The sequence below is a fragment of the Camelus dromedarius genome, chromosome 21 (assembly GCF_036321535.1).
Source record: "Camelus dromedarius isolate mCamDro1 chromosome 21, mCamDro1.pat, whole genome shotgun sequence".
NCBI lineage: Eukaryota > Metazoa > Chordata > Mammalia > Artiodactyla > Camelidae > Camelus > Camelus dromedarius.
Genome location: NC_087456.1, coordinates 8,643,887 through 8,668,936, shown reverse-complemented (window position 1 = coordinate 8,668,936; position 25,050 = coordinate 8,643,887). Strand labels below are relative to the sequence as shown.

General features: G+C 36.4%; 1 protein-coding gene and 1 long non-coding RNA gene across 2 annotated transcripts in view; both read right to left on the bottom strand.

The window, feature by feature from the left end:
* Positions 1 to 345: 345 nt before the first annotated feature.
* Positions 346 to 8,416, bottom strand: LOC135318782 (uncharacterized). Its single transcript, XR_010377125.1, has 3 exons — positions 6,990 to 8,416; positions 6,334 to 6,432; positions 346 to 5,086 (listed from the first exon to the last, which is right to left on the bottom strand). It is a non-coding gene; the product is annotated as an uncharacterized LOC135318782 (long non-coding RNA).
* An 8,111-nt stretch (positions 8,417 to 16,527) lies between these two features.
* LOC105098600 (complement receptor type 2) overlaps positions 16,528 to 25,050 on the bottom strand; it is a 101,538-nt gene continuing 93,015 nt past the window's right edge. The window contains exons 42-45 of the mRNA XM_064477133.1: positions 24,551 to 24,697; positions 20,428 to 20,448; positions 19,546 to 19,554; positions 16,528 to 16,905 (exon numbers count right to left, since the gene is read on the bottom strand). Of these exons, the coding sequence (XP_064333203.1) occupies positions 16,604 to 16,905; positions 19,546 to 19,554; positions 20,428 to 20,448; positions 24,551 to 24,697 (479 nt within the window). The 3' untranslated portion in view covers positions 16,528 to 16,603. The remainder of the gene's footprint in view (positions 16,906 to 19,545; positions 19,555 to 20,427; positions 20,449 to 24,550; positions 24,698 to 25,050) is intronic.

The following is a 25,050-nucleotide window of genomic DNA, read 5'->3' as shown; positions in this document are numbered from 1 at the left end:
CTCCCAGACCAACATAATTTTTTTGAATTCTTGGAAGAGCATATAAAATACAAAGTATGGATGTAATATATAAAATAAACACCCTAGGTAAAAAAGATCATACTGTATAGCACAGGGAAATATATGCAAGATCTTGTGGTAGCTCACAGCGAAAAAAAAATGTGACAATGAATATATGTATGTTCTTGTATAACTGAAAAATTGTGCTCTACACTGAAATTTGACATAACATTGTAAAATGACTATAACTCAATTAAAAAAGTTTAAAAAATAAATAAACACCTTAGTCTTTTGAAGTATAAAATCTATTATTTTCCATGAAAGGAAATGCGGTGAGGAGGAATTATCATTTCTGTTAATTCTTACAGTTGTGAAGAAGTGATATAACAGAAATGTTCTGCATCTCAAAGTTGACATTTATTTATGAAAACAAAGAATCTACTTCTTGTTCTCTGCAACTATATAAATAATATTATATATCAATTATATCATAATAAAGCTGAAAAAAATTTTCCCATCTATTTTTAGGCTTGAAAGTTAATTTTTTTTCCTCATAAGAGAATTTAAAAGCAAGGAAAGAAATATAGCTAGTTTTTGGTTTCCTGGTAACAGGTGTATTTTAGATTCAAGGATTGGGATTTTATAGGAGATCTCTTTCAGTCAGTGAAATTTCTGTACTGGGGGTTCATCAAATCATTTCAAATATAATTGAAAATGTTCACATAGGTTTCTTTAACTTACTCTGATTTAACCCAACTGAGGCTCCATTTGAAAGGTTCTGAGCCTTGTTCCCTCTTTTTCTGGACAAACTCCACGGGGCAGGGATCGAGTTTTCTTGCTGTGTCTCCCATGAGAAGACAAGTCTAGACCTATACTAGGTCCATAATAAATACTCATTAAATGTTGAATGACATAAATGGGTGTTGCCATCAAGCGCATTTTACATGTTTCTGCTGAATCTCCCCAAGTGTGGATGTACAAACGCTGGGAAAATTCTGAGAGATTTTGATTTTAATTATTTTAGCACTAGAAACAAAGTAGGATTTGTCTCTGAAAGAAACAAGCTACAACTGTCTGCACAGAAAACTTCTAAATCAGGCATGGCAAGCTGACCTGTGAGGGGGGGCTACTGTCTACCTATGAGCCTCGAGGTCATTTTAGTATCTGAGTTCAAAGGGAGAGTATTGACTGTGAACTTCCTAACATCCTGAGAGGAATAGAACTCAAGAGTTAAGGCTTTGAGTGAAGTAGGGGCTTAAACATTAGTGGTTCCTCCAACTCCCCTAAAGATCTTGTCAACTGCCAAGAGACAATGAGGAGACAATGGAGAATATGCTTGTTTGTAGACCAGGTTTGGAGCTATGTGGTCGCTCTCCTGTAGCTTTAGGAATGGTCATAGCGTGGAGGTAGGTGTCTGGGATGTCACTGAACAGAAGCCAACTTTGTTAAATAAAACAGTGTTAGATGATATTTTGCTGCCTAAATTGCTATATTTACATTTTTGCTTTTAGAGGCAGGGGTAGCAGCAGGAAGGGGCCTGTGAATGTTCTCAGAAGAGGCTTTCCCTGTCATGTTGGTATCCAGGTTAGGTATTTGTGAAAACCTGAAAGAGAATGGCCAGAGGATATTTAAGCCATCTTTTTGATGTTGGTCCTGGGAGCTCTGCCACCTTTACTTGCATCTCATAGGCACCTGCCAGACGGTTGACCTTCTTATTTAGCTATTATTTCAAGGGCATTACTGTGATATGCCACACCCAACACAGGGATTCTGAACCCAGCCAAGTATAGAAAGGAGGGCTTTTCTCAGAAGGCACAGGTATTCATTTTGTTTTCTCTTGGCTTTTGAAGGCTTTAAAAAGTAAATATATTACAAACCTTATTCTGCAGATAGGTTTGCAAAAATAAAATCTTTCATTCTTTCTCATTGTAATGGTAGAGACAGAAAAGTACATTTAAATATCATAGACTTAAACTAATTTACACCTCACACTTAAGTGTACAAAAAGACAAACAAGATAAAATTAGAATGTTAGCACTGAGAATGGCTTTGGAGATCAATTGGCCCAGCCCCTACTTTTTGGATGAAATATGTAAAGCCAGAGGTGAACAGAATTGCTCAATAATACAAGTTAAGTTGGGCAATATAGTATTTTACCCATAGTTAGTTGTAAAGAAAAAAATCTTTGCCTGCCATCTCAGTTCTTCAAGGTTCAAACCATTAGCTACTGTGGTTGCTCATGGACAGTGCATCCTGTGGGGAATTTAGGATGGAGAAAAACAGAAAGTATTCTGTACTTTGGATTTACAGGCCTCTGGACAGTTAAGAAACATATCTAAAGAAAACTATTAATGTCCGCAGATTCTTGCATTTTTCCTTTACATAGAAAAGCACTAAAATAATTAATTTGAAATACCTGTTCATTGTGATTAGCAGTAATCTTTTGAGGTTTGATTACAAGTTTTTTTTCCAGCAAAAAAATTTATGTGTAACCTGACTCTTCTTTTACCTCTTTAGAGCAGTTCCTCAGAGCTGAGAGGCTGTTTCCTGGGCTATAATTCTTGATAAGTTCCCCAAATAAAACTTAACTCACAACTTTCACCTTGTGACTTTTTCTTTCAGTGGACAGTACATAAATTATTACATAGTGTACTACTGCATAATTGGTATATATAGAGTTAGTGTGTACATAATTTATACATACGAATTTCCCATAGCTAACTGATGTTTTAAAAATCTCAGATTTCTTGCAGTTAAAAAGTCACAAGCATCAGATATTTTTAATCACAATGCTCATTGACATAATACATTCTGGGGGGAAAATAATTCAGAATTTTTTTCTTGTGTTGGGAAATTTTGATTCTAAGAATGGTCAATTCTCAAAGAATTAATTTCTAGTTATCCTTTATTTATTTATTTATTTTAACTTTTTTTTTTTGAGTTATAGTCATTTCACAATGTTGTGTCAAATTCCAGTGTAGAGCACAATTTTTCAGTTATACATGAAGATATATATACTCATTGTCACATCTTTTTTAGCTGTGAGCTGCCGTAAGATCTTGTATATATTTCCCTGTGCTATACAGTATAATCTTATTCATCTATTCTACATTTTGAAGTCCCAGTCTAGTTATCCTTCAATATTTACTTCTTTAGAAACCCAGCAAATAATAGAGATTGTTAAAGTTTCGACTAAGCAAAACCATTGAACAACTTTTCATATATTTGTGGGCTATTTGTCTTTCTTTTTTTGATGACTTAGGTATGTGTCCTTTGCCTGTATTTTGCAAGGGATTGGGAAGGTTGTCTTTGAATTTTTAAGTCTCAAGTAAGCCATTTACCCTTTGCCTGTGAATAGGTTGTATTTTTTTTTCTTTCATTTTTCAGTTGACTTAACTTATGCTGTTTTTTTGCCCTATCTTGTATGATTTTAAATTGAAATTTAAATTGATATCCAGTTCACTCTTGATATTTAAGGTAAATGTTGAAAAAATATACATTAAGCCCAGAATTATAAATCTATTGTCAAATATCCAGAAAGATTTGTGTTTTCTAGAGATCATTAGAGTGTCTGATAATATCATTCCAGATAAATTTTTGATCTACAGCCTTCAGAGATTATAGGGGCTCTTAATTAGAAAGTGTCTGTACATGCTTATTGTAGGGGAACCAAGTTTGTCACCTGAAAAGTGTCTTTTTGCCATGAAGATTAATTAGGCTGATTATTCTGAAGAAATAGAAGACTCAGGAAATTACCACCCTCTTAGCTGCTTAAAAAAATTTTAGGTAAAGTAACTGTTCCTGGAATAGAACTATCACCAGAGATATATACAAAGAATACAGGTTAAGCATGGTGGTGGAAACCACAAGGCCTAGAAATCAGAGTCCACTCTGTGTCCCATTGTCTCTGTATGGCCCAGTAAACATTTATCAAACATTTGTTTTTCTACTTCCATGTAAATTGCCTTCCTCCCCTTTAAAGTCCCAAACCACTACCCTCAACATCCTGTTTTGTCTTTGGCTGAACACAGTATTTAAGTTGAGGGCTTCAACCATTTTGGGAGTTACTCAGTTTTCCTAGGTTTCTTCCATGTATACATGTTATTAAACCTGTTTTGATTTTCTCCTGCTAATCTGTCTGATGTCAGTTTAATTCTTACGCCAGTCAGAATTTCTAGAGGGAAAATTTTTCTCCTTGACATTACTAACTTGATAAATTCTTAATAGCCATAGTTAGTTTTCTGTATTCTGAACTGATATAACAGTAAGCTAGTTACTTTTATAATAAAAATGATTCTGTTATTTAAATTTTAGTTCTTTTATACAGAACATAGGTCAAAGTGCTTTTGAAATAGACCTTAGAAAATATCCAAAGCTTGTTTTTTTCCAGATATTTCTCTTAAGTAGTCTTGACCCATCTCCTCTATAATTATTTAATGTCTTTTTAATAAATAGAAATGAATTTATTTTCTTTTGAAAAAGTGAAAACTGATATAGCATATATTTTACTCCAAACTATCTAAAATGAGTGAATTCTACTTGATAAAAAAGGAGATATTTAAGAAAGAAAAACCTCTGTGTGTAAAAAGAAACATAAAAAGAAAGATTAACAGAACATGAATTAAAATTTTAACAGTGGTTATCAATGGGTAGTAAAATTATAGACATTTGTTTTTCATATCTTCTCCCTGCATTTCACAAATTTGCCTTAATGAACCATTCCTATTATAAACATTTGAAAATAAAGAAAAATGACAAACTTGTAGACAGAAATCTTAGGCAACATTTTCTTCCTTTGAGTAATTGAGACTATTTATATATCCTAAGTGTAGTTTTCCCCTGACTAAATAATGGGTGCTTTCAGCACAAGAGAAGAGAGTGTAGGAATGACAGCAGTCCAACCAAGAGAAGGGTGCTTCTCTAGATACTGGAAGAGCTTCAGCATCTTCAAGTGCACATATTTGCATCTCTGTGAAGTCACTTCAAAGATTTTATGAGTTTCAGACCTTATTCTGTTGAAATGAATTGGCTCCTTTCCAAGGCAAGGTGTTTTCCAGCTTTATAATAACTTTGTCAAGGAAGGACTCTGAAATAACAGGATATTATTATTTAGATGACAGCATGGTTAGCAACTAAACCCCCAGAATTTATATGCTGATAATCGTGATGCTAGAATTTTACATAAATTACAGACTTAAAAGAAGCATTTACTGCCCTCTGCTGTGGCTGCTATGTTGGGCACAAGAAAGTATGGCATAAATTGATAAGAAAGAGATTAATAAGTAACTTGAGCTTTCCGCATTGCTTCATCAAAGGAAAAGTGTTCCTGGAGGTGAGCAACTAAATAAAAAAAAAACCTTGTTCTAGAAAACATACAGGCCACTTATAAAACACAGAATGATTCCTCTTTTCTGCAGGGTGGTTTTGTCAGAGGAAAGTAAACAGGAGCTGGTAGTTTGGAGGTGAGTCAGCTTCAGATAGCATGTCCTCCTCTCCCAATTACCATCAAGATTGAAAGAAGGTATCATATAGTCCAAGATATCAGAATGCTCCCTTGGCCACGCTGAGGCCTCTCCTATTTTGTAAGGACAGGATCACTGTCCTTCCACCAATGGACAAACCCTGATGAGGCTCATGAGCTCACCTGACACCCCTACATCCCTCATCATTGTTCTCCTCCTACCTCACAAGACTTCCCAACAGCACGTGTTACCTGCATCAGCTTTGAACACTCTTATGTCCTTCAACATGGGGCTGTGTCTTTGGAGTCTCTTCTTTACCTGTATTGCTCTCTCTGCCCCTGCATTTGGCCTGGGGACACAGGTTTTAAGCTTTGTACAGACTGCAACTCATATCCTGTCTACCATATGTTGCCACAAATAATTAACCTTTCTCCTGTAAAGTATTGTGGCCCAAACTCCAATTTTAAAAGGGAAATTTTAGACCAATTCATTAAGGAATGTCTACCTTTTTTTTCAAAAGGTGGTTAACGTTCAATGTGCACAAATTGAGATGCACCTTGTTTCAAGTGCTTGGGATCCACAAGAAAAAGAAAACCCTACTATTCTCAAAGGTTCATAGCATTATTCACAAAAATATAAAAGTGCTTTGAAAAAATAAAACAGTGCCTGTGCACAGCACTGTCAGTCATTCCAAATCATTGGAAACAACAGTAATCCAAGAAAACACAACAACAACAATGACGTTTCCATCTCCTGAAATATGTCCCAACTTCTTTGGTATCATATCAGTGATCCAACTAGTGCAATATTTGAATTTTACTTTCATTGGAGTCACTGAAAATGTTTTGAAGTCAGTGTATGTATTAGGTACCTGCTGTTTTCCTGATTTGTTTGCAGAGTTTGAGGATGAATACCACAAACTTCCTCGGGGTGTACATAGATGTGTGCTTCTTTCAACTGTATTTTATAGCTAATTGGCAGAGGGGAAAATAGAGAAAATATTTTAAATATATAACGTTTTAGTTTTGAAAGAAATTAGTAGCTTTTATTTTGAAAGTTAGGGTTTATTTGGTTCAAGTTTCTCAAATCTTTGCAAGATAGCTAAAAAGAAAAACATAAGCAAACCCCACATTTCAAGATTAAGGAAAAACTTGTATTCAAAAATAATAATAAAAATATTTCATACATTTGTCAGAAGGCCTTAAAGTGATCATAGACAGCATTCATCACAAGCAAAGCCTGTGTTAAGAGAAGTAGAAATTATTGTTTTCTCTATTTTACAGGGAAGGAAAATAAAGTTTAGACAGGATAGGTATCTTGCTGAGGAACACAGGTGTTCCTTACTGCAAAGCCCAGGGTCTTTACCTGGAGTGCGTCTCTGCCTCTTTGCGGATTATTTAATGAGCACTTCATTTTCTGTGAATGAGATGATGAGTCACACCATACCAGTTCCTTTAGGTTTCAGGTATGGGCTGGCGTTAGGGATTTAAGATTGGAACACAGATTGTTCACTCACTCCACACTTACCAGTGCTTCCTCATTCCTCAGGTAGTCTTTACCTTCTCATGGAAGTTAGCTGATGGCCTCACTTGAGACAAAGAGGAGACTGTGAGTCAGAGCAGAAGTTTCACAGCATGAGGAAGGGCAACACTGAGACTCATGCATGAGGAAGAGTAGAGGGTTGTACGGCCACGCGATACGGGCCTCCAAGGAGAAGAGACTAAGTGGTTCCATGACTAATGGCCTGAAAGTGGTCTTGGATGATGAGTGGTCCACGGGCTGTGAGAGGATGCAACCTTAGTGAGTATATGGTCAGGAAACGGTTGTGCTGTTGGTTGATGGCGGTTAATGTGAACAGAGGGTAATGCAGGGAGCCTTTCCAGAGAGTGGCCTTAATATCTTTGAACTCCCCGCATAATTCCAGTGAAGATTTAAGGTTTTATCTGACTGTGGACAAGGAGGCTTTCTGTATAGAAATGGGAATAGATTAGAAGCAGAAACAAGAGGCAAGGATTAATGGGCTCTGAAGGGAGGAGTCAGTATCATTCCTCAGTGATCAGTGTGTGAGTTATCTTGTTTAACATTTGTCACAAATGACTGATGTAGTGAATACACAGTAAAATATCAAATGTGCAGATAAGAACATTTTTTTAAAATAGTGAAATGTCAAGCCAGTGATGCTAAATCACAGAAGGAACTTGTGTGAGCATAAAAACTGTTACTAAATCTTAACACAGGCAGAGGCCCTTACAGGGATATTGTAATTCTCTTATAGGCTAATCACGCAAAATAGAGTGAAAAGGAGAGTTTGCATATTGTTCTCTAGAAAGATACTGGCTCATTGTACCAGAGTAGATAAAGACAAGTCTAATAAAATAGAGGGAGAAAAAAGAATTATTGAGAGAAAAAAATGAAATATTTCAGCCTTGTACACTATACAGTTCTGGATACTGAATTTCTGTGATACAGAATCAGATTCAGAAATAGCAAAGAAAATTATCAACAGAATATGTGAAAGGGTTCAAGATTTTAGATCAGCTGGTTGGGACGAAAGCCTTAACTCTTTACAACTTTCTACTGGTATGATTTAAGTAAGTCCCTGAATTTCTCTGCATCTGAGAGTCTTCTCTGCTTTGGATAATACCATTATTGGGCCTACATACTTCACGGAGTTGCTTTGAGGACCAAAGAAGACCATAAATGGTAAAGCATTTTGTAAACAACACGTTAGCTGTCGCTTTTCTTATTATTAATCTTGACTACCATACAAGAGGATATCAAAAATCATTAAGTAAAAATTATTCTGAGTGCCCCTAGATGGCGCCTGCCCACAAGGAGCTCATTATCCTGGAGTGTAGTACAGACCAAGAAGACGAGAAAATTTTAACACAGTGTGAGAAAGGAAAATACAGGGAGAGGCCAGAAATGACTAGATTTCTTGCAAGAAATTCTGCTGTGATATTCTGCTTTTTAAAAAGTTTATATTGACATCCTCTGTGAAATATCAGAACTTCAATTTCTGTAAGACTTCTTTAGGATAATGCATTTTCTGAGAATGTTTGCTATAGAAAACTGTTCATTTAAAGTTATAAAGTGTTTCTTGTAGAGTTTATGAAGCTTATAGCATTGATCTCATTGATTATGACCTCACTGATTTTGTTATAGTTAAATCAGCTGATACAAAAGCTGTGTATGTTCTCTTCCCAGTCAAAAATGTACCTTTAAGTCTTAATGCTTTTAAGTCTTCGCAGTTTAAAAAGTAAAGGTTTTTTTTTTTTTTTTTTTTTTTTTTTTTTAAGATGTACTGCTTTTTTTAAATGTCCATGCAAAACCTCAATTCTTCCACACTGGAGCCCATGGTACATGTGCCAGTGGCACACACTATCTACCTCCTAATGCCCTGAGAAGGGTCTGTGTATAGAGGTTGGAGTCTGAAATATTTAAGCAAAACTAGGATACCAGCATTCTCATCAACACCCTTATAAAAATTCCTTCCATATTTTCTCTCTTGCAAAATGCAAATCCTAAAATTCAAAGCTTTTTAGAAAAGTGTTCTTAGTATCATATATATATATATATTTTTTCTTTTAAAAAAATAATAGACCCCAAATGAAATCATTTGACTCAGACAAAGACTTAACTGCAATTTTGACCTTCTGCAGAAATGTAATCTCAACCAACCACTCTGAAATTTTCTGGTCAGCATCAATGAGGAAATCTTTCATGTAGGCCCTCTCCATCTCCAGAGGAAGAAAAGGCAATCAGCTTCATAAATCCTTGCTATCCACTGCCCCCCACCCCCCACAAAGAAGATGTCTTTTTTTAACAACGTTATTGTGGTAAGATTTCTGTACAGTAAACTACGCATAATTCAGATGTACAATTCAATGCATTTTGATAGATGTATACACCAATGAAACCACCACCACAATCAAGATAGTTAACGTTTCCATCACTCCCCTAGAGGTGCAAATTTCAAATTCCTAATTTATCCCTCCCTACCCCTTTTACCCACTGGTAACCATAAGTTCGTTCTCTATGTCTGAGTCTGTTTCTGTTTTGTAGATAAGTTTATTTGTGTCCGTTTTTTTCAGATTCCACATATAAGTAATACCATATGGTATTTTTTTTTCTCTTTCTGGCTTACTTCACTTAGAATGATGATCTCTAGGTCCATCCATGTTGCTGCAAGTGACATTATTTTATTCTTTTTTATGGCTGAGTAGTGTTCCATTGTATAAATATACCAAAACTTCTTTATCCAGTCATCTGTCTGTGGACATTTGAGTTGTTTCCATGTCTTGGCTATTGTAAATAGTGCTGCTGTGAACACTGGGGTGCATGTGTCTTTTTGAATTATATTTTCCTCTGGATATATGCCCAGAAGTGGGATTGCAGGATCATATCGTAAGCTTATCATTAGTTTTTTGAGGAGCCTCCATACTGTCCTCCATAGCAGCTGCACCAATCTACATTCCCACCAACAGTGTAGAAGGGTTCCTTTTTCTCTACACCCTCTCCAGCATTTATCATTTGTGGACTTTTCTCCATTGTATATTCTTGCTTCCTTTGTCCTAGGTTAATTGAGCATAACGGTGTGGGTTTATTTCTGTACTTTCTATCTTGTTCCATTGTGTCTGTGTTTGTGCAAGTACCATACTATTTTGATTACTGTAGCTTTGTATTATTGTCTGAAGTCAGGGAGTATGATTTTCCCAGCTCCATTCTCCTTTTGTAAGACAGTTTTGGCTATTTGGGGTCTTTTGTGTTATCATACAAATTTTAAGAGTTTTTGTTCTGGCTCTGTGAAAAATGTCATTGGTAATTTGGTAGGGATGGCACTGAATCGCTGTATTGCCTTGGGTAGTATGGCTATTTTAACAATATTGATTCTTCCAAATCCAAGAACATGGTATGTCTTTCCATCTGTTTATGTTGTCTTCAATTTCTTTCATCAATGTCCTATAGTTTTTAGAGTACAGGTCCTTTGCATCCTTGTGTAGGTTTAGTCCTAGGTATTTTATTCTTTTTGGTGCAATGGTAAATGATATTGTTCCCTTAATTTCTTTTCCTGCTATTTCATTGTTAGCATATAGAAATACAACTGATTTCTATGTATTAATTTTGTATCCTGAGATTTTACCAAATTCATTGCTGAGCTTTAGTCCTTTCCTGGTTGCTTATTTAGGGTCTTCTATGTATAGTATCATGCCATCTGTGAATAGTGACAGTTTTATTTCTTCTTTTCTGATTTGGATTCCCTTTATTACTTTTTCTTCTCTGATTGCTATGGCTAGGACTTTCAAAACTATGTTGAATAAAAGTGGTGAGAGTGGGCATCTTTGTCTTGTTCCTGATCTTAGAGGAAATGCTTTCAGCTTTTCACCATTAAGTATGTTTGTCATATAAGGCCTTTGTTATGTTGAGACCTGTTCCCCCTGTGCCCACTTTCTGGAGGGTTTTTATCATAAATGGATGTTGAATTTTATCAAAAGTATTTACATGCAATATATATTTGTTTTGTAGGTATTTTTTTCTTCTTTTGTTCTCTTTTCTTGTGGTTTGATGACTGTAAGGTTACATAGGTTTGTGGTTACAATGAGGTTTTGGCATAGAAGTTTATATATGTATATAATATGTTTTTATATATGTGTGTGTATATATATATATACATATATATATATATATAATCATGTGTGCATATATATACACACACACACATGATTATTTTAAGTTGCTGATTGCTTAATTTCAAATGCATTTTAGATACCTTGCATTTATTTGTACCCTTCTCCCCTCATGATTACTTTTCTTGTTTCTAGCTGTGGCCTTTTCTTTATTTTTACCTAGAGTAATTCCTTTAACATTTGTTGTAATACTGGTTTGGTGATGCTGAATTCCTTTAGCTTTTGTTTTTCTGTGAAGCTTTTGTTTTCTCCATCAAATCTGAATGGGAGCCTTGTTAGATAAAACATTCTTGGTTGTAAGTTTTTCCCTTTCATCACTAAATATATCATGCTACCCACTTCTGGCCTATAGAGCTTCTGCTGAAAAATCAGCTGAGAACCTTATGACAGTTCCCTTGTATGTTATTTGTTGCTTTCCTCTTGCTGATTTTAATATTTTCTCCTTATCCTCAATTTTTGTCAATTTGATTACTATGTGCCTTGGTGTGTTCCTCTTTGGATTAATCCTGTGTGGAACTCTCTGCACTTCCTGGACTTGGGTAACTGTTTCCTTTCCCAAGTTAGGGAAGTTTTCAGTTATTATCTCTTTTAATATTTTCTCAGGTCCTTTCTCCCTCTCTTCTCTTTCTGGGACCCCCTATAATGTGAATATTGTCCAAAAGTTCTCTTAAACTATCCTCATTTGTTTCTTTTTGCTTTTTTCTGTTCTGTAGCAGTGATTTCCACTAATCTGTCTTCTAGCTCACTGATCTGTTCTTCTGCATCATTTAGTCTATTCTTGGCTCCTTCTACTGTGTTATTCATTTCAGTGATTTTATTCTTCAACTCTATTTAAGTATTCTTTATATATTCCAACTTTTTGCTAAAAACTTTGCTCTGTGCATCTATACTCCTCTTGAGCTCTCTGAACATCTTCACCATCATTACTCTAAACTCTTTCTTTAATAGAGTGCTTATCTCCTCATCACTTATTTCTTCTTCTGGGATTTTTATCTTGTGCCTTGGCCAGGAAGATATTCCTCTGCTGCCTCATATTGTCTAACCATCTACTTGTATTTTTAGGTAGGATAGTTATATTTCTCGACCTTGGAGAAATGGCCCTCTATGGAAGATGTTCTATGTATCCCAGCAGTCAACTCCTCTCTTGTCACCCAAAAGCCAGGGTCCAGCTGGTCCTATGGTAGAGTCTGGCCTGCGCTTGTGGATTCTTTCAAGCTTTGAGATTTTTTTCCCCAAGCTTTGGGATTATTGTTTTCTTATTTCTGGTATCTGCTGCCTAGTGGATGAGGCTGGACTAGAGGTTTATGCAGGTTTCCTGGCAGGAGGAGACACTGCCTGTCCATTGCTGGGTGGAGATTGGTCTTGGTGGGTAGGACCATGTCTATGGGTATGTCTAGAGTCAGTTGAAGGCTCAGAAGTCTGCTGATGGGTGGGCCTGTGTTCCCACCCAGTAAGCTGTTTAGCCTGAAGCTTCCCTGGGCTTAAGTCTACAGGCTATTGGGTGGGACTAGATCTTGGTGCTAATGACCCAAGCAAGATGTCAGCCCCCAGGAAAGCTCATATAGATGAATGCTCCCCAAATGTCTGACACCAGCTTTTTTGTCCCCAGGGTGAGCCACAGCTTCCAAAACCAGCAGGCAGGTCTGGCCCAGGTTCCTATGAAGTCACTGTCTCTGCCCTTGGACACAGCATGCGTGAAATTCTGTGTGCAATTCCCAAGACAGTGAAGTCTCTGTTTCCCCCAGTCCTGTGGAGCTCGTGGGGTTAATCCCTACTGGCGTTCATAACCAGATGTTCTGTTGTCTTCTCCTCCCAATGCTGGAACCCCAGGCTGGGGAGCCTGATGTGGGGCTCAGAACTTTTACTCATGTGGGAGGGTCTCTGCAACTTAATTATTCTTTAGCTTGTGGTTCACCCACCTGGGGGTATGGGACCTGATTATATTGGAAACACATCCCTCCTACCATCCCACTGAGGTTCCCTCTTATGTTCCCATTTGAAGAGGATATTTTTTGCTAGGCTCCAGTCTTTTTTTTTTTTTTTTTTTTTCAGTGGTGGTTTAGCAGTCTTGGTTTTGTTGTAGTCATAAGGAGAGATGAGCTTGTGGTCTTACTACTCCACCATCTTGACCAGAAGTCGAAGATGTCTTGATTTTAAAATAATCTTTTTTTCCCTAATAGCTCCCTTACTCCACCATTCTACATATAAAACCCTTCTATTTGGACAACTCCTCTATGCACATTTCTAGTTGCTAAGTGGGATGCTGCCCAACTCATGAATCCTTAAGTGAAGCCAATTAGATCTTCAAATTAACCCAGTTGAATTTTGTTTTTTAACAGTGTGAATACTTTTCTGTGCATAATGTGTGTCATCAGCTTTCTTTATAAGAAATACCACATCTGTTTATGTAGTACTTTTTTTTTTTTTGAAATTTTCTTTGTTAAAAAAAAATAAACAGAAACATCAATTAGATAGAATCAAAAGACCAAAAAGAGGTGCTTTCCTGCCCTGGAAAGACAGCATAGGCCAACTGGAGGAAGAAAGATTCCTATTCCTTCTGGGCAAAGACTCAGCCAATGAAAAGCCAGGGACTCTTTGTTTACTAGAGCCCTTCTAACTTCCTTTTCCTCCCAAGAAAAGTGCTCTCTTTCTCTCGCCATGCAGGGACTTGCATGAGGCTCCCCATGGTTGCAGATCTTCAACTGCAATTCTCTGCAGAGCACAAATAAACTAATTTGGGTAGAAAAATAACCAGCAGTCTGTTTTAGGTCCACATCATTTACTTTTCTTTGGCTTCCAAGAAGAAACAAGTACAGTTATAAACAATTTCTAGGTGAATAAGGCTCTGCTTACCTCTTTTTGCGTTTTAGACTTATCCAGCAGGGAACAGTGATGGTTAAAATAAGGAGGATCACACCAAAGAATATGCCTAGGCAGTAAAACAAGGTAATTGAAGGCATGGAAAATATAACTTATACGTTTTAAGCTCTATCTTAATATCCAGTCCCACTACAGGTTTCCAATGAGTTTTTTTTTTTAATTTAACTATAAATTCTACTATTAAACACTACCCTACTCCTCCCCGCCCCTCCACACACAGGGTTATCTTTAAAATTTCCCCTCTGCTCCTGGTTTAATCTAGCACATTAGTCTTATTACCACAGGGTTATAAATAAGCAAGGAGACAGCCGTTTGTAACCTTTGCCCAGAACAAGCCCTGGAGCCCTGCACATGTCTCTTGTGTGAGGTACACAGCACAAACTATCCTATGCAATGGACTCTGCTGACTCTCTGAACTCGGTCACAAAGCTGTTCCTCTCACATAGGCAGATCACAGAAATAGGATCACAATATCGGTCTTTACAACTTTTAATGTGTGCAGATGGTCACAACCACCATCCTGAAGACTATTCCCAGTTTATAAGCCAAAGAGGAAGTTGCATTCTCCTGCCACATTTAAATAGGAAAAATGATTTTTTTTTTTTGGTAATAGTTCAAAGGTAGTATAGAAAGTTCGATAAAGGACACTCCCTCTATATGCATATAAGGATACCAATTTTGCCACATTGTGGCCCGAATTCATTATTATTTTCTTTCTAATTGAAATTGCAGTGTAAGATATTTTGATCTCTCTTTTTACATTTTACTTATTATAAGTGGATACCTACTGTTAAGGATGCTAGGGTTCCTCAGCAAACCCTTCATAAAACTTACCAACTATGAGACCATCATGTGTGCCTAAAAGGGAGACAAAAGCCACAAAAACATCAGTGTGGGACACAACATGATCAAACAGGAACTCTCAGCCAGTGACAATTCATCCTATTTTTTTTTCAATACACAGTCTAATTTTATTTTAACATAAAAAGTCATTGGTTTTACTCACACAAAATCATTTTGTGTACTTGGCAAAATCTGTTTTTTCTTTTTAACTTAATATTTTGTCATAAAAGTATAATTAGAGCAGAAAATTAATAAAACAGGACAAAAGAAAAATATCATCTATAGTCTTACTATCCTGAAATGTTTTGGTACTTTTTCTTCTGGTACATTTTCCCCATGCATCTAAGTTTTTATATAGCTATAGAATCTCTGTATCTATCTAATCTTTGAACGGCAGAATTAAGTGCTCAATCTATGTTAACTTTTACAACCCTTACTACCACCACAACCATCACTACTGCTACATGTATTGTAACACTATTAACCCTTCATTATGTTTTTTATGCATTTCTCATTTGTCTATTGCTTTCTTACTTTTCAAAAGTCTTAAGTCCTAAATCAAATTTGTTGGCTGTTTTTAGTTTTTTCTATCATATCAAAAACTTCAAAAAATATTTTTTCTAGCTGTTTTATATTTTTTTCTTTTTTTCTTTTAGTTTTCCTATGTTGCTTTTAAAACTTTGCTTTATTACATCTGATATTACATCTGATATTTATTATATCTGATAAAAGGAAAGGTTCTAAATTTTTTTCAATGCGATCTATATTATTTGATCATCTTTTTTCCCCTTGGATTGATTATATCTCAGTTATTATATTTTTTTTCTATAAAGTATTTATATTTTATTTATACTTTTATTTTACTAATATTTTTAGTTCCATTTTTAATAAAAATAAGCTAATTTTTGCTGGTGTAAAGTGATTTGTATATTGTGGCTTTCTATTTTAATATCTGGTAGGGTCAGTCCACCCGAAATATTCTGTCTCTTACAGCCACATTGTTAGAATACTCAAAAGGCATTCAATCAGTTAGTGAGTTTTTGCCAAAGGAATAAATGTAATTTGATATTAAGGGAGTGTCAAGTTTATAATTTAGAAATATTATTTGTGAGTGAGCTTAGTTAACATGTTTAAGCTATTAACTGCAAAAAAACCCCTGCATCTTGGACAATCTTGGTATTCTACCATATATTTTAAATAAGAGTCAAGAACAAATGGAGAGGGAAGCCTAGCACTAATTTAGATTAAGAAAGGTTACTCACTGTTAATTTTGCCCATCTGATTCTTTATGTGTACAAGTTTAAGGTTTAGGATTTTGTACTTTGCATCACCCTATAGTTGCCAGCAGAGGGCGACTCTTCTACAGAGCTCAGTGACACATAGCTTCTAAGTCACTATATCCAACTGTACTACGTTAAAATCCTGTAGCCTACACCAATGAGGGAGACCAACCAGCTAGTCTTTGCAGTTTTGAGGGTGCTCCCTGACTCATGCTGAAAACATTCTTGAAGGCCTGCTATGACACTAATGTGCTGCTAAATTTTAAGGCCCACAGGCTGTAATCAAATTATTACTGTACAATGCATTTAACAATAGAGTGATACGGACATAAAAGGTTCAGAGGGGGTCCTGAAGAGAGATGAATGGGTTGAGAAGTGCGAGGAGTAAAGCTTGCCTTATTCTCACTGCTAAGGATTTTGGGGGAACAATTAGGGGCTCTCATTGCACTCCTTAGCTCTTAGCACATGCCATAAACTTCCACATGCCACATTCAATGACAGTATGGATGAGTGAATGAACAGTGATCATGACTGGGAAGGATCTACATTCCTTGCAACTGCACATACGAGATGTACATATGGCCAGAGGAGGGTCCCATATGTCATCTTCCTGGCACTGGCTCCAGGGACTGCCTTCCAGAGTACATCCATCTTCGCACTCCAAAGTTACATTATCTCCATAGTGATAAACTTTTCTCATTTCCAGTTCCTTCTGGATTACATTCATAGTCTGTGGGAGGCTACATTTTACTTCTGGAATCAGAAAAATCAGAAGGAAATTGGTATTTTATTGTTAATTGTTAGCTGAAACTTTGACTTCAGCAAAGATGAGTCGTGGTTTTTTTTGTTTTGTTTTGTTTTTTGTTTTTAATTTTTTTCCTTGGAAAGAGGAGGTAATTAGGTTTATTTATTTAAATGAAGGTACTGGAGATTGAGTCCAGGACCTCATGCATGCTAGGTAGGCACTCTACCACTGAGCTATATCCTCCCCCTAGGTCATGTTTTCAGTAAAAGATTATTGATAACTTTCCCAAAACATCTAATGATTTAACATTCTCTGACTTTCACTTCGTATGTAAAGTGAGGGAATATGTATTTATTGCTTAAAATTATTTTTAATTGTTATACTCTAAATTATTGACAACTCTTTAATGGGAAAGCTGTGGAAAGATTAAGGATTTGGAAAACCATGTTCCAGGACTGGAGTCACTTGGATCACATTATAAGAAAATAGGAATACCATCTTAACTCTAGGTATACAACTAATACTTGCATTTTGCCCCAGAGTAAATGCATATTTCTGACTCATTTCTATACACAGAACCAAGAAATTAATAAATCATAAGTCTGGATTTAAAGTATTATTTCTCTACGTAATTTACTTTACCTTATTTAGCGTGTAAAAATTAATAAACAGAAACCTTAATTAAAGACTAGAGACCAGAAGGGGAGCTTTCACACCCTGCAATGATAGTAGAACTCAATGGGAAAAAGACTCCTTTCCTGGCAGCAAGTCAGCCAATGAAAAACCATGGATTCTTTGTTTTCTAGAGCCCTCCCAACTTCCTCTTCCCAACATAAAAGAGTCCTTCTTCTCTTGCTGTGTGAGGACTTGCATATGGCTCACCATGGTTGCAGACCCCACATTGCAATTCTCTGCTGATCCCAAATAAACTGCAATAAACCTCACACATATCAGAATGGCTAATATCAAAAAGATAACAAGAGGAGATCAAGATGGTGGAGTAGAAGGACATGGAACTCACCTCCTCCTACAAATACACCAAAAATACATCAACATGTGGAACAGTTCTCACAGTATATTACTGTGAGATACTACTGAATGCTGACAGAAGATCTCATACAACCAAAATTGCAAGAAATATTGCCACATAACCAGGTAAAGCAAAAGAGAGAGAGAAAAAAATTTAGGACATGATCTGCATCCCTGGGAGGGAATTGTGAAAGAGGAAAGTTTCCCTCACCCTGGGAACTTTGTTCACTGGCTGGGAGAGCAGCTAGGACAGAAAGGGAGCTTCAGAGGCTCAGAGGAGAGTGCAGCAACCAGCTTACAGCAGGCAGAACAGAGAGACACCAGCACAGAGGGTCCATCTCACCTTGCTGCCTTCCCCAGGCCAAGATGCATGTCTGCTGTTGTGTGGGGGCTGGGAGCTAAAACTCAAGCTTCAGTGCACAGACCCAGGGAGAGGACTGGTATTGGCTGTGTCCAGGGCAACCTGAAGGGTCTGGAGTGTGATCCAGACAGCAACCAGGGGTGTTCACAGGATGGAGCCTGGATAAGCCATAAAAGCCCCATTTTTAGCATACATGCAAAGGGAGAGGTAGGGCCTTAACATAGCAGCCATTTTGGTCACAGCAGGTGCAGCTCCACCCCTGTGAGCTCTGGGAGTGTACAAGTGCCAGTGGGTTGCTCATACACAGAGGTGGGGCTGAAATCTGAATAGATCCCTGGGGGCTGTATTACTCTGGAAGCAGGGCTGGAATCTGAGCCGTGTCCCAGTGCCTGTGCAATCCATGGATTTACTCACCACCAGTGACTTTGTAAGGTTCACACATGTGGGACAATTGAGCACATTACTGATGTTCTCATGGCTGGGACAGGTCCAGTGTTAGTGGCTGTGGGCTTTGCCAGCACCTGAATATGGAGGTGGGGCCAGGGTCTGGACTCATTCCAGAGCTCCCATGGTGGGTCCAGGTGTGTGACTATAGCAGTCCTGGTACCTGAGTTCAGTGGATCTGAGCTGGTGGTTTTGTGAGCACAGTGCCTGAGGGACATACTGGCTGATTGCCTGCTTTCCCATGGTTGAGGTGGGGCCGAAGGCAGTGTCAACAAGAGTGTACTTTGTGAGTCCACACAATGGGTGACAGGTGACACCACAGAGGGCACGTCACAATGGATAGCCCCTACAGAGGAACATTCAGTGGCTCCTCTCCCACTGCAAGTGCTCCAATCCACCTACCTCACATCTGCTCAGAAGCAGACCTGGGGCATCTACTCCAAAACCTTGGGAGCAGACCCTGCCCCTGACAGGGCTAAGACAACCACAGAGCAAAGAGGAAGCCCTGCTCAACATCAAGTGCAGGCTCTGACCACCACAATGCCAATCATAACCCCCATCAAGGGGATAACAACCAGTATGCGCTGAGGAAAGATGTGTCAGACATCCATATTAAAAACAGCCTTTGCACCAAAAATATTAGACTCATGTGACCACACAAGGATGTTCCCACATAAAAACAGCCTTTCAAGACCTCAGTAGATAACTGTTTCTCCTAAACTCATAGAGTCAGATAAATATAAGTTAAATGAAGAAGGAGGATCAAATAAAAGATCAAGAGAATTTCCCTGAAAGGACAAACAATGAAACAGACCTGTGCAGTCTACTGGATCCTAAGTTCAAAAAGGGGATGATAAAAATACAAGAGAAATTAAGAAAGGCTATTGATAGAAGTGCAGATTACTATAAAAAGGAACTAGAAACAATAAAGTGGAGCCAATTAAAATTAGGAAACTCATTTACTAAGATAAAAGCTGAGCTAAAGCAATAAATAGCAAACTGAATGATGCAGAAGAACAAATAAGTCATCTGGAAGATAGAATTATGGAAATTATCCAATCAGAACAGCAGACAGAAAGACAAACGAAAAATAGTGAAAGCAATATATAAAATCTATAGGATAATATAAGGTGTGCCAATCTACACATAATAGGGGTCTCAGAAGGAGAAGGAAGAGAAAAGGGGATCAAAAAATGTATTTGGAGAAATTATGACTGAAATTTTCTCAAACCTAAAGGAGGAAATAGATATCCAGGTACAAGAAGTCTAAAGAGTTCCAAACAAGATGAATCCAAACAGACCTACACCAAGGCATATTCTAATTAAAAATGGCAAAATTTAAAGATAAAGAGAGGATTCTAAAGGGAGCAAAAGAAAAGCAAAGAGTTAATTACAAGAGATACCCCATAAGTCTATCAGCTGATTTCTCTACAGAAATGTTGCAAGCCAGAAGGAAGTGGCAAGATATATTCAAAGTTCTGAAAGGGAGTAATAATCTAGGATACTCTACCCAGCAATATTATCATTTAGAATAGAAGGAGAGATAGAAAAAATTTCTCAGACAAGATAAAACTAAAAGAATACGGTAAAACGAAACCTATAACAAAACAAATATTGAAAGATCTTCTCTAAATAGAAAAGAAACAAGAGTTTATAGGAAAGAGAAAATCACAAATGGAAATGTGATGATAAGTACAATGAACAGCAAAAGAATAAACTTGAATATGTAAAAGATAACTTCAAAATCAAAAAAGTGGGGAAGGGGAGTAAGAAGATGTAGACTTTTTTAAAAGAATGTGTTTGAGCCTACATGACTAGCAGTCTAAATAAAGTTGATATAGTAATAGGCTAACATAATTGAGAAAAATCAAAAACATAGAAATAATTACAAAGACCAAAAAAAAAAAAAGAGAGAGAGAGTGAGAAAGAGAGAGAGAGAGCACACAAGCATACTACAAAAGAAAACTGTCAAATCTAAAAGGAAAAACAAAAAGACAAAGATAGGAACAAAAAAGAAATACAAAATGAACTGACAAATAAGGTTTAAAATGGCAATGAATACATATCTGTCAATAATTACCTTAAATGTCAATGGACTAAATGCTCCAATCAAAAGACACAGAGTAGCAGATTGGATAATGAAACAAGAGCCTACAATATGCTGCCTACAAGAAACCCACCTTAAGGTGAAGGACATAAATAGATTGAAAGTGAAGGGATGGAAAAAGATATTTCATGCAAACAGAAATGACAAGAAAGCAGGGGTAGCAATATTCATATCACACAAAATAGACTTTAAAACAAAAGCCATAACAAAAGATGAAAAAGGACACAATATAATGATCAAAGGAGCAATACAAGATGAGGATATTATACGTGTTAACATCTATGCACCCAATATAGGAGCACCTAAATACATAGAACAAATACTAACAGACATAAAGGGAAAAAAATGAAGACAATACAGTAATAGGATACTTTAACACCCCACTGACATCAATGACAGATCTTCCAGAAAGAAAATCAATAAGGCAATATAGATCTTAATTGACATAATAGAACTGTTAGACTTAATTGATATTTTCAAGACAATACATCAAAAACAAACAAAAATCTAAACCCAGAATACACATTCTTTTCAAGTGAATATGGAACATTCTCTATGACAGGTCACATACTAGGACACAAAACAAGTCTCAAAAAGTTTCAGAGGATAGAAATGAATTCAAGCATCTTTTCTGATCACAATGACATGAAACTGGAAATCAAACATAGAAAGATAAATAATAAAAAATTATATGGAGACTAAACAATCTGCTACTAAAAATCAATGGGTCAATGATGAAATCAAAAAGGAAATTAAAAAATACCTTGAGACAAACGACAATTAAAAAAATACAAAATCTGAGAGGAAGCAAAAGCAGTCCTTACAAGGAAGTTCATAGTGATACAAGCCCTCTTCAGAAAACAAGAAAAATCTCAACTAAACATCCTAACCTACAACCCAAAATAATTAGAAAAAGAAGAACAAACAAAACCTAAAGTCCTTAAGGAAATAATAAAGATTAGAAAATAAAAAATAGAGATTAAAAAATAGAGATTATCAATAAAATCAAGAGCTGGTTCTTTGAAAGGGTAAAAATTGACAAACCTCTGGCCAGGCTCACTACAAATAAAAAGAGAGGATCTAAATAAACAAAATAAGAAATGAAAGAGGATAAATAACAACCAATACTGCAGAAATATTAAAAAAAAAAGAGAGAGACTATGAACAATTATATAGCAACAGATTGGACAACCTAGAAGAAATGGACAAGTTTCTAGAAACAAACAGCCAACCAAAACTGAATCAAGAAGAAACAGATAATTTGAACAGACTGATCACTATAAGTGAAATAAAATCTGTAATTAAAAAAAAAAAACTTCCTGCAAACAAAAGTCCAGAAGCAGATGGCTTCACTGGGGAACTCTACCAAACATACAAAGAAGAACTCATACCAGTTCTTCTCAAACTTTTCCAAAAGATTGAAGAGGAGGGAACACTCCCAAAGTCATCCTCTGAAACCACCATCTCCCTAATACCAAAACCAGACAAACACTATCAAAAAAGAAAATTGCAAGTCAGTATCTTTGGGGAACATAGATGCAAAAATTCTCAACAAAATACTAGCAAATCAACCCCAACAACACATAAAAAAAGATCACACACCATGGACAAGTTGGATTCATCAGAGTCACAAGGATGATTGAACATATGCAAATCAACCAATGTAATACGTCACATCAACAAAAGAAAAGACAAAGAAGACATGATCATCTCAATAGATGTAGAAAAAGCATTTAACAAAATTCAACATCCATTCATGATAAAAACTCTTACCAAAGTGGGTGTAGAGGAAACATATCTCAACATAATAAAAGCTATTTATGACAAACCTACAATCAGCATAATACTCAATGGTGAAAAGTTGAAAGCCTTGCCACTAAAATCTGGAACAAGACAAGGATGCTCACTCTCACCACTTCTATTCAATATAGTATTGGATGTCCTACCATCACAATTAGAGAACAAAAGGAAATAAATGGGATCCAAGTTGGAAGAGAGAGGGTGAAACTGTCACTATATGCAGATGACATTATACTGTATATATATAACCCTAAAGGCTCCACACATAAAACTACTAGAGCTGATAAAAGAATTTGGAAGGTAGCAGGATACAGGATTAACATACAGAAATCAGTGGCATTTCTTTACACTAACAATGAAATATCAGAAAAGGAAAGTAAAGAAACAATGCAGTAAAGAGAGTCTCTTCAGCAAATGGTGTTGGGAAAACTGGACAGCTGCATGTAAATAAATAAAGTTAAAATACTCCCTCACACCATACACAAAAATAAACTCAAAATGGCTTAAAGAGTTAAACATAAGACAAAACACTATAAATCTCTTAGAAGAAAACAGACAAAACATTCTCTGACATATGTCATAGCAATGTTCTCTTAGGGCAGTCTATCCAGGCAATAGAAATAAAAGCAAAACTAAACAAATGGGAACTAATTAAACTTATAAGCTTTTACACAGCAAAGGAAACCATAAGCAAAATAAATAAATAAATAAATAAATAAATAAATAAATAAATAAATAAATAAGTAAGTAAGTAAGTAAGTAAGTAAGTAAGTAAGTAAGAAAACCTACAGAATGGGAGAAAATATTTGCAAAAGGTGAGACTGACAAGGGTTTAATTTCCAGAATATATAAACAACTCATGCAACTTAATAATTAAAAAAAAAAAAACAAACAAATCCATCCAAAAATGGGCAGAAGAACTAAACAAGGAATTCTCCAATGAAGACACACAAAAGGCCAATAGGCATATGAAAAAATGCTCAATATTGCTAATTATCAGAGAAATGCAAATCAAAGCTGCAATGAGGTATCACCTCACACCAGTCAGAATGGCCATCATTCAAAAGTTCACAAATAATAAGTGCTAGAGAGGATATGGAGAAAAGGGTACCCTTCTACATTGTTGGTGGGAATGCAGTTTGGTGCAGCCACTGTGGAAAACAGTATGGAGATTCCTCAAAAAACTAAAAATAGACTTATCATATAATCCAGCAATACCACTCCTGGGCACATATCCAGAGGGAACCTTAATTCGAAAAGATACATGCACCCCAATGTTCATAGCAGCACTATTTACAATAGCTAAGACATGGAAACAACCTAAATGTCCATTGACAGATGACTGGATAAAGAAGATGTGCTATATTTATACAATGGAATACTACTCAGCCATAAAAAATAATAAAATAGTGCAATTTGCAGCAACATGGATGGACCTGGAGATTGTCATTCTAAGTGATGTAAGCCAGAAAGAGAAAGAAAAAATACCATATGATATCACTTATATGTTGAACCTAAAAACAACAACAAAAAAAAAGACAAATGAACTTATTTACAAGACAGAAACAGACTCACAGACATGGAAAACAAACTTATGGTTACCAGGGTGGGTGGGGTGGGAAAGCATAAATTAAGAGTTCAAGATTTGCAGACACTAACTAACATATACATATATAAAGTAGATGAGAAACCAGCTCGTACTGTATAGCACCAGGAACTATATTCAATATCTTGTAGTAACTTATGGTGAAAAAGAATATGAAAATGAATATATGTATGTTCATGTATGACTGAAGCGTTATGCTGTACACCAGAAATTAACACACTGTAAACTGACTATACTTCAATAAAAATACATTAAAAAACAAGGATACCAACTACCTTTGCCATAGCAATCAAATGGGCTTCAGGCCCCCCTGATGTGTACAGAAAAAGAAGGCCTTTCCCACTGACGTGTAGTCTGGGTCACAAGTGTATCTGACTATCATCCCAGGAAGATATGGAGATGCATGTCCTTCAGTGTGGTGGCTATTGTGAATCTTGGGTGGATGTGGACAAGCTAAAAACAAGTTCACCCAAAACACAAGAAAAGATATTTAATTAAACTTAGAAGTATGAACATGCCAATACATCTAATAACATCTCTGTCTATTAGAACCACATGAAGACTCAAGACAGGAAGTTCCCAAGGCACTAAATGTTTGCTGATCAGTGGGAAGACCAATTTCCTAGAAGAAATACAGTCTCTCTTTACAGAGGATGGAGCTTGTGTGGATTATCACAGCCATAAATGAGCCTGATTCTCAGGTACTGCCATTTAAAGCCAGACTAATACGTGAAAGGAATGAGCTTACAGAGGTTAGGAGCACAACTTTACGCTCATCTTCTCCAGGGCATCCTGAGTTCCCTTGG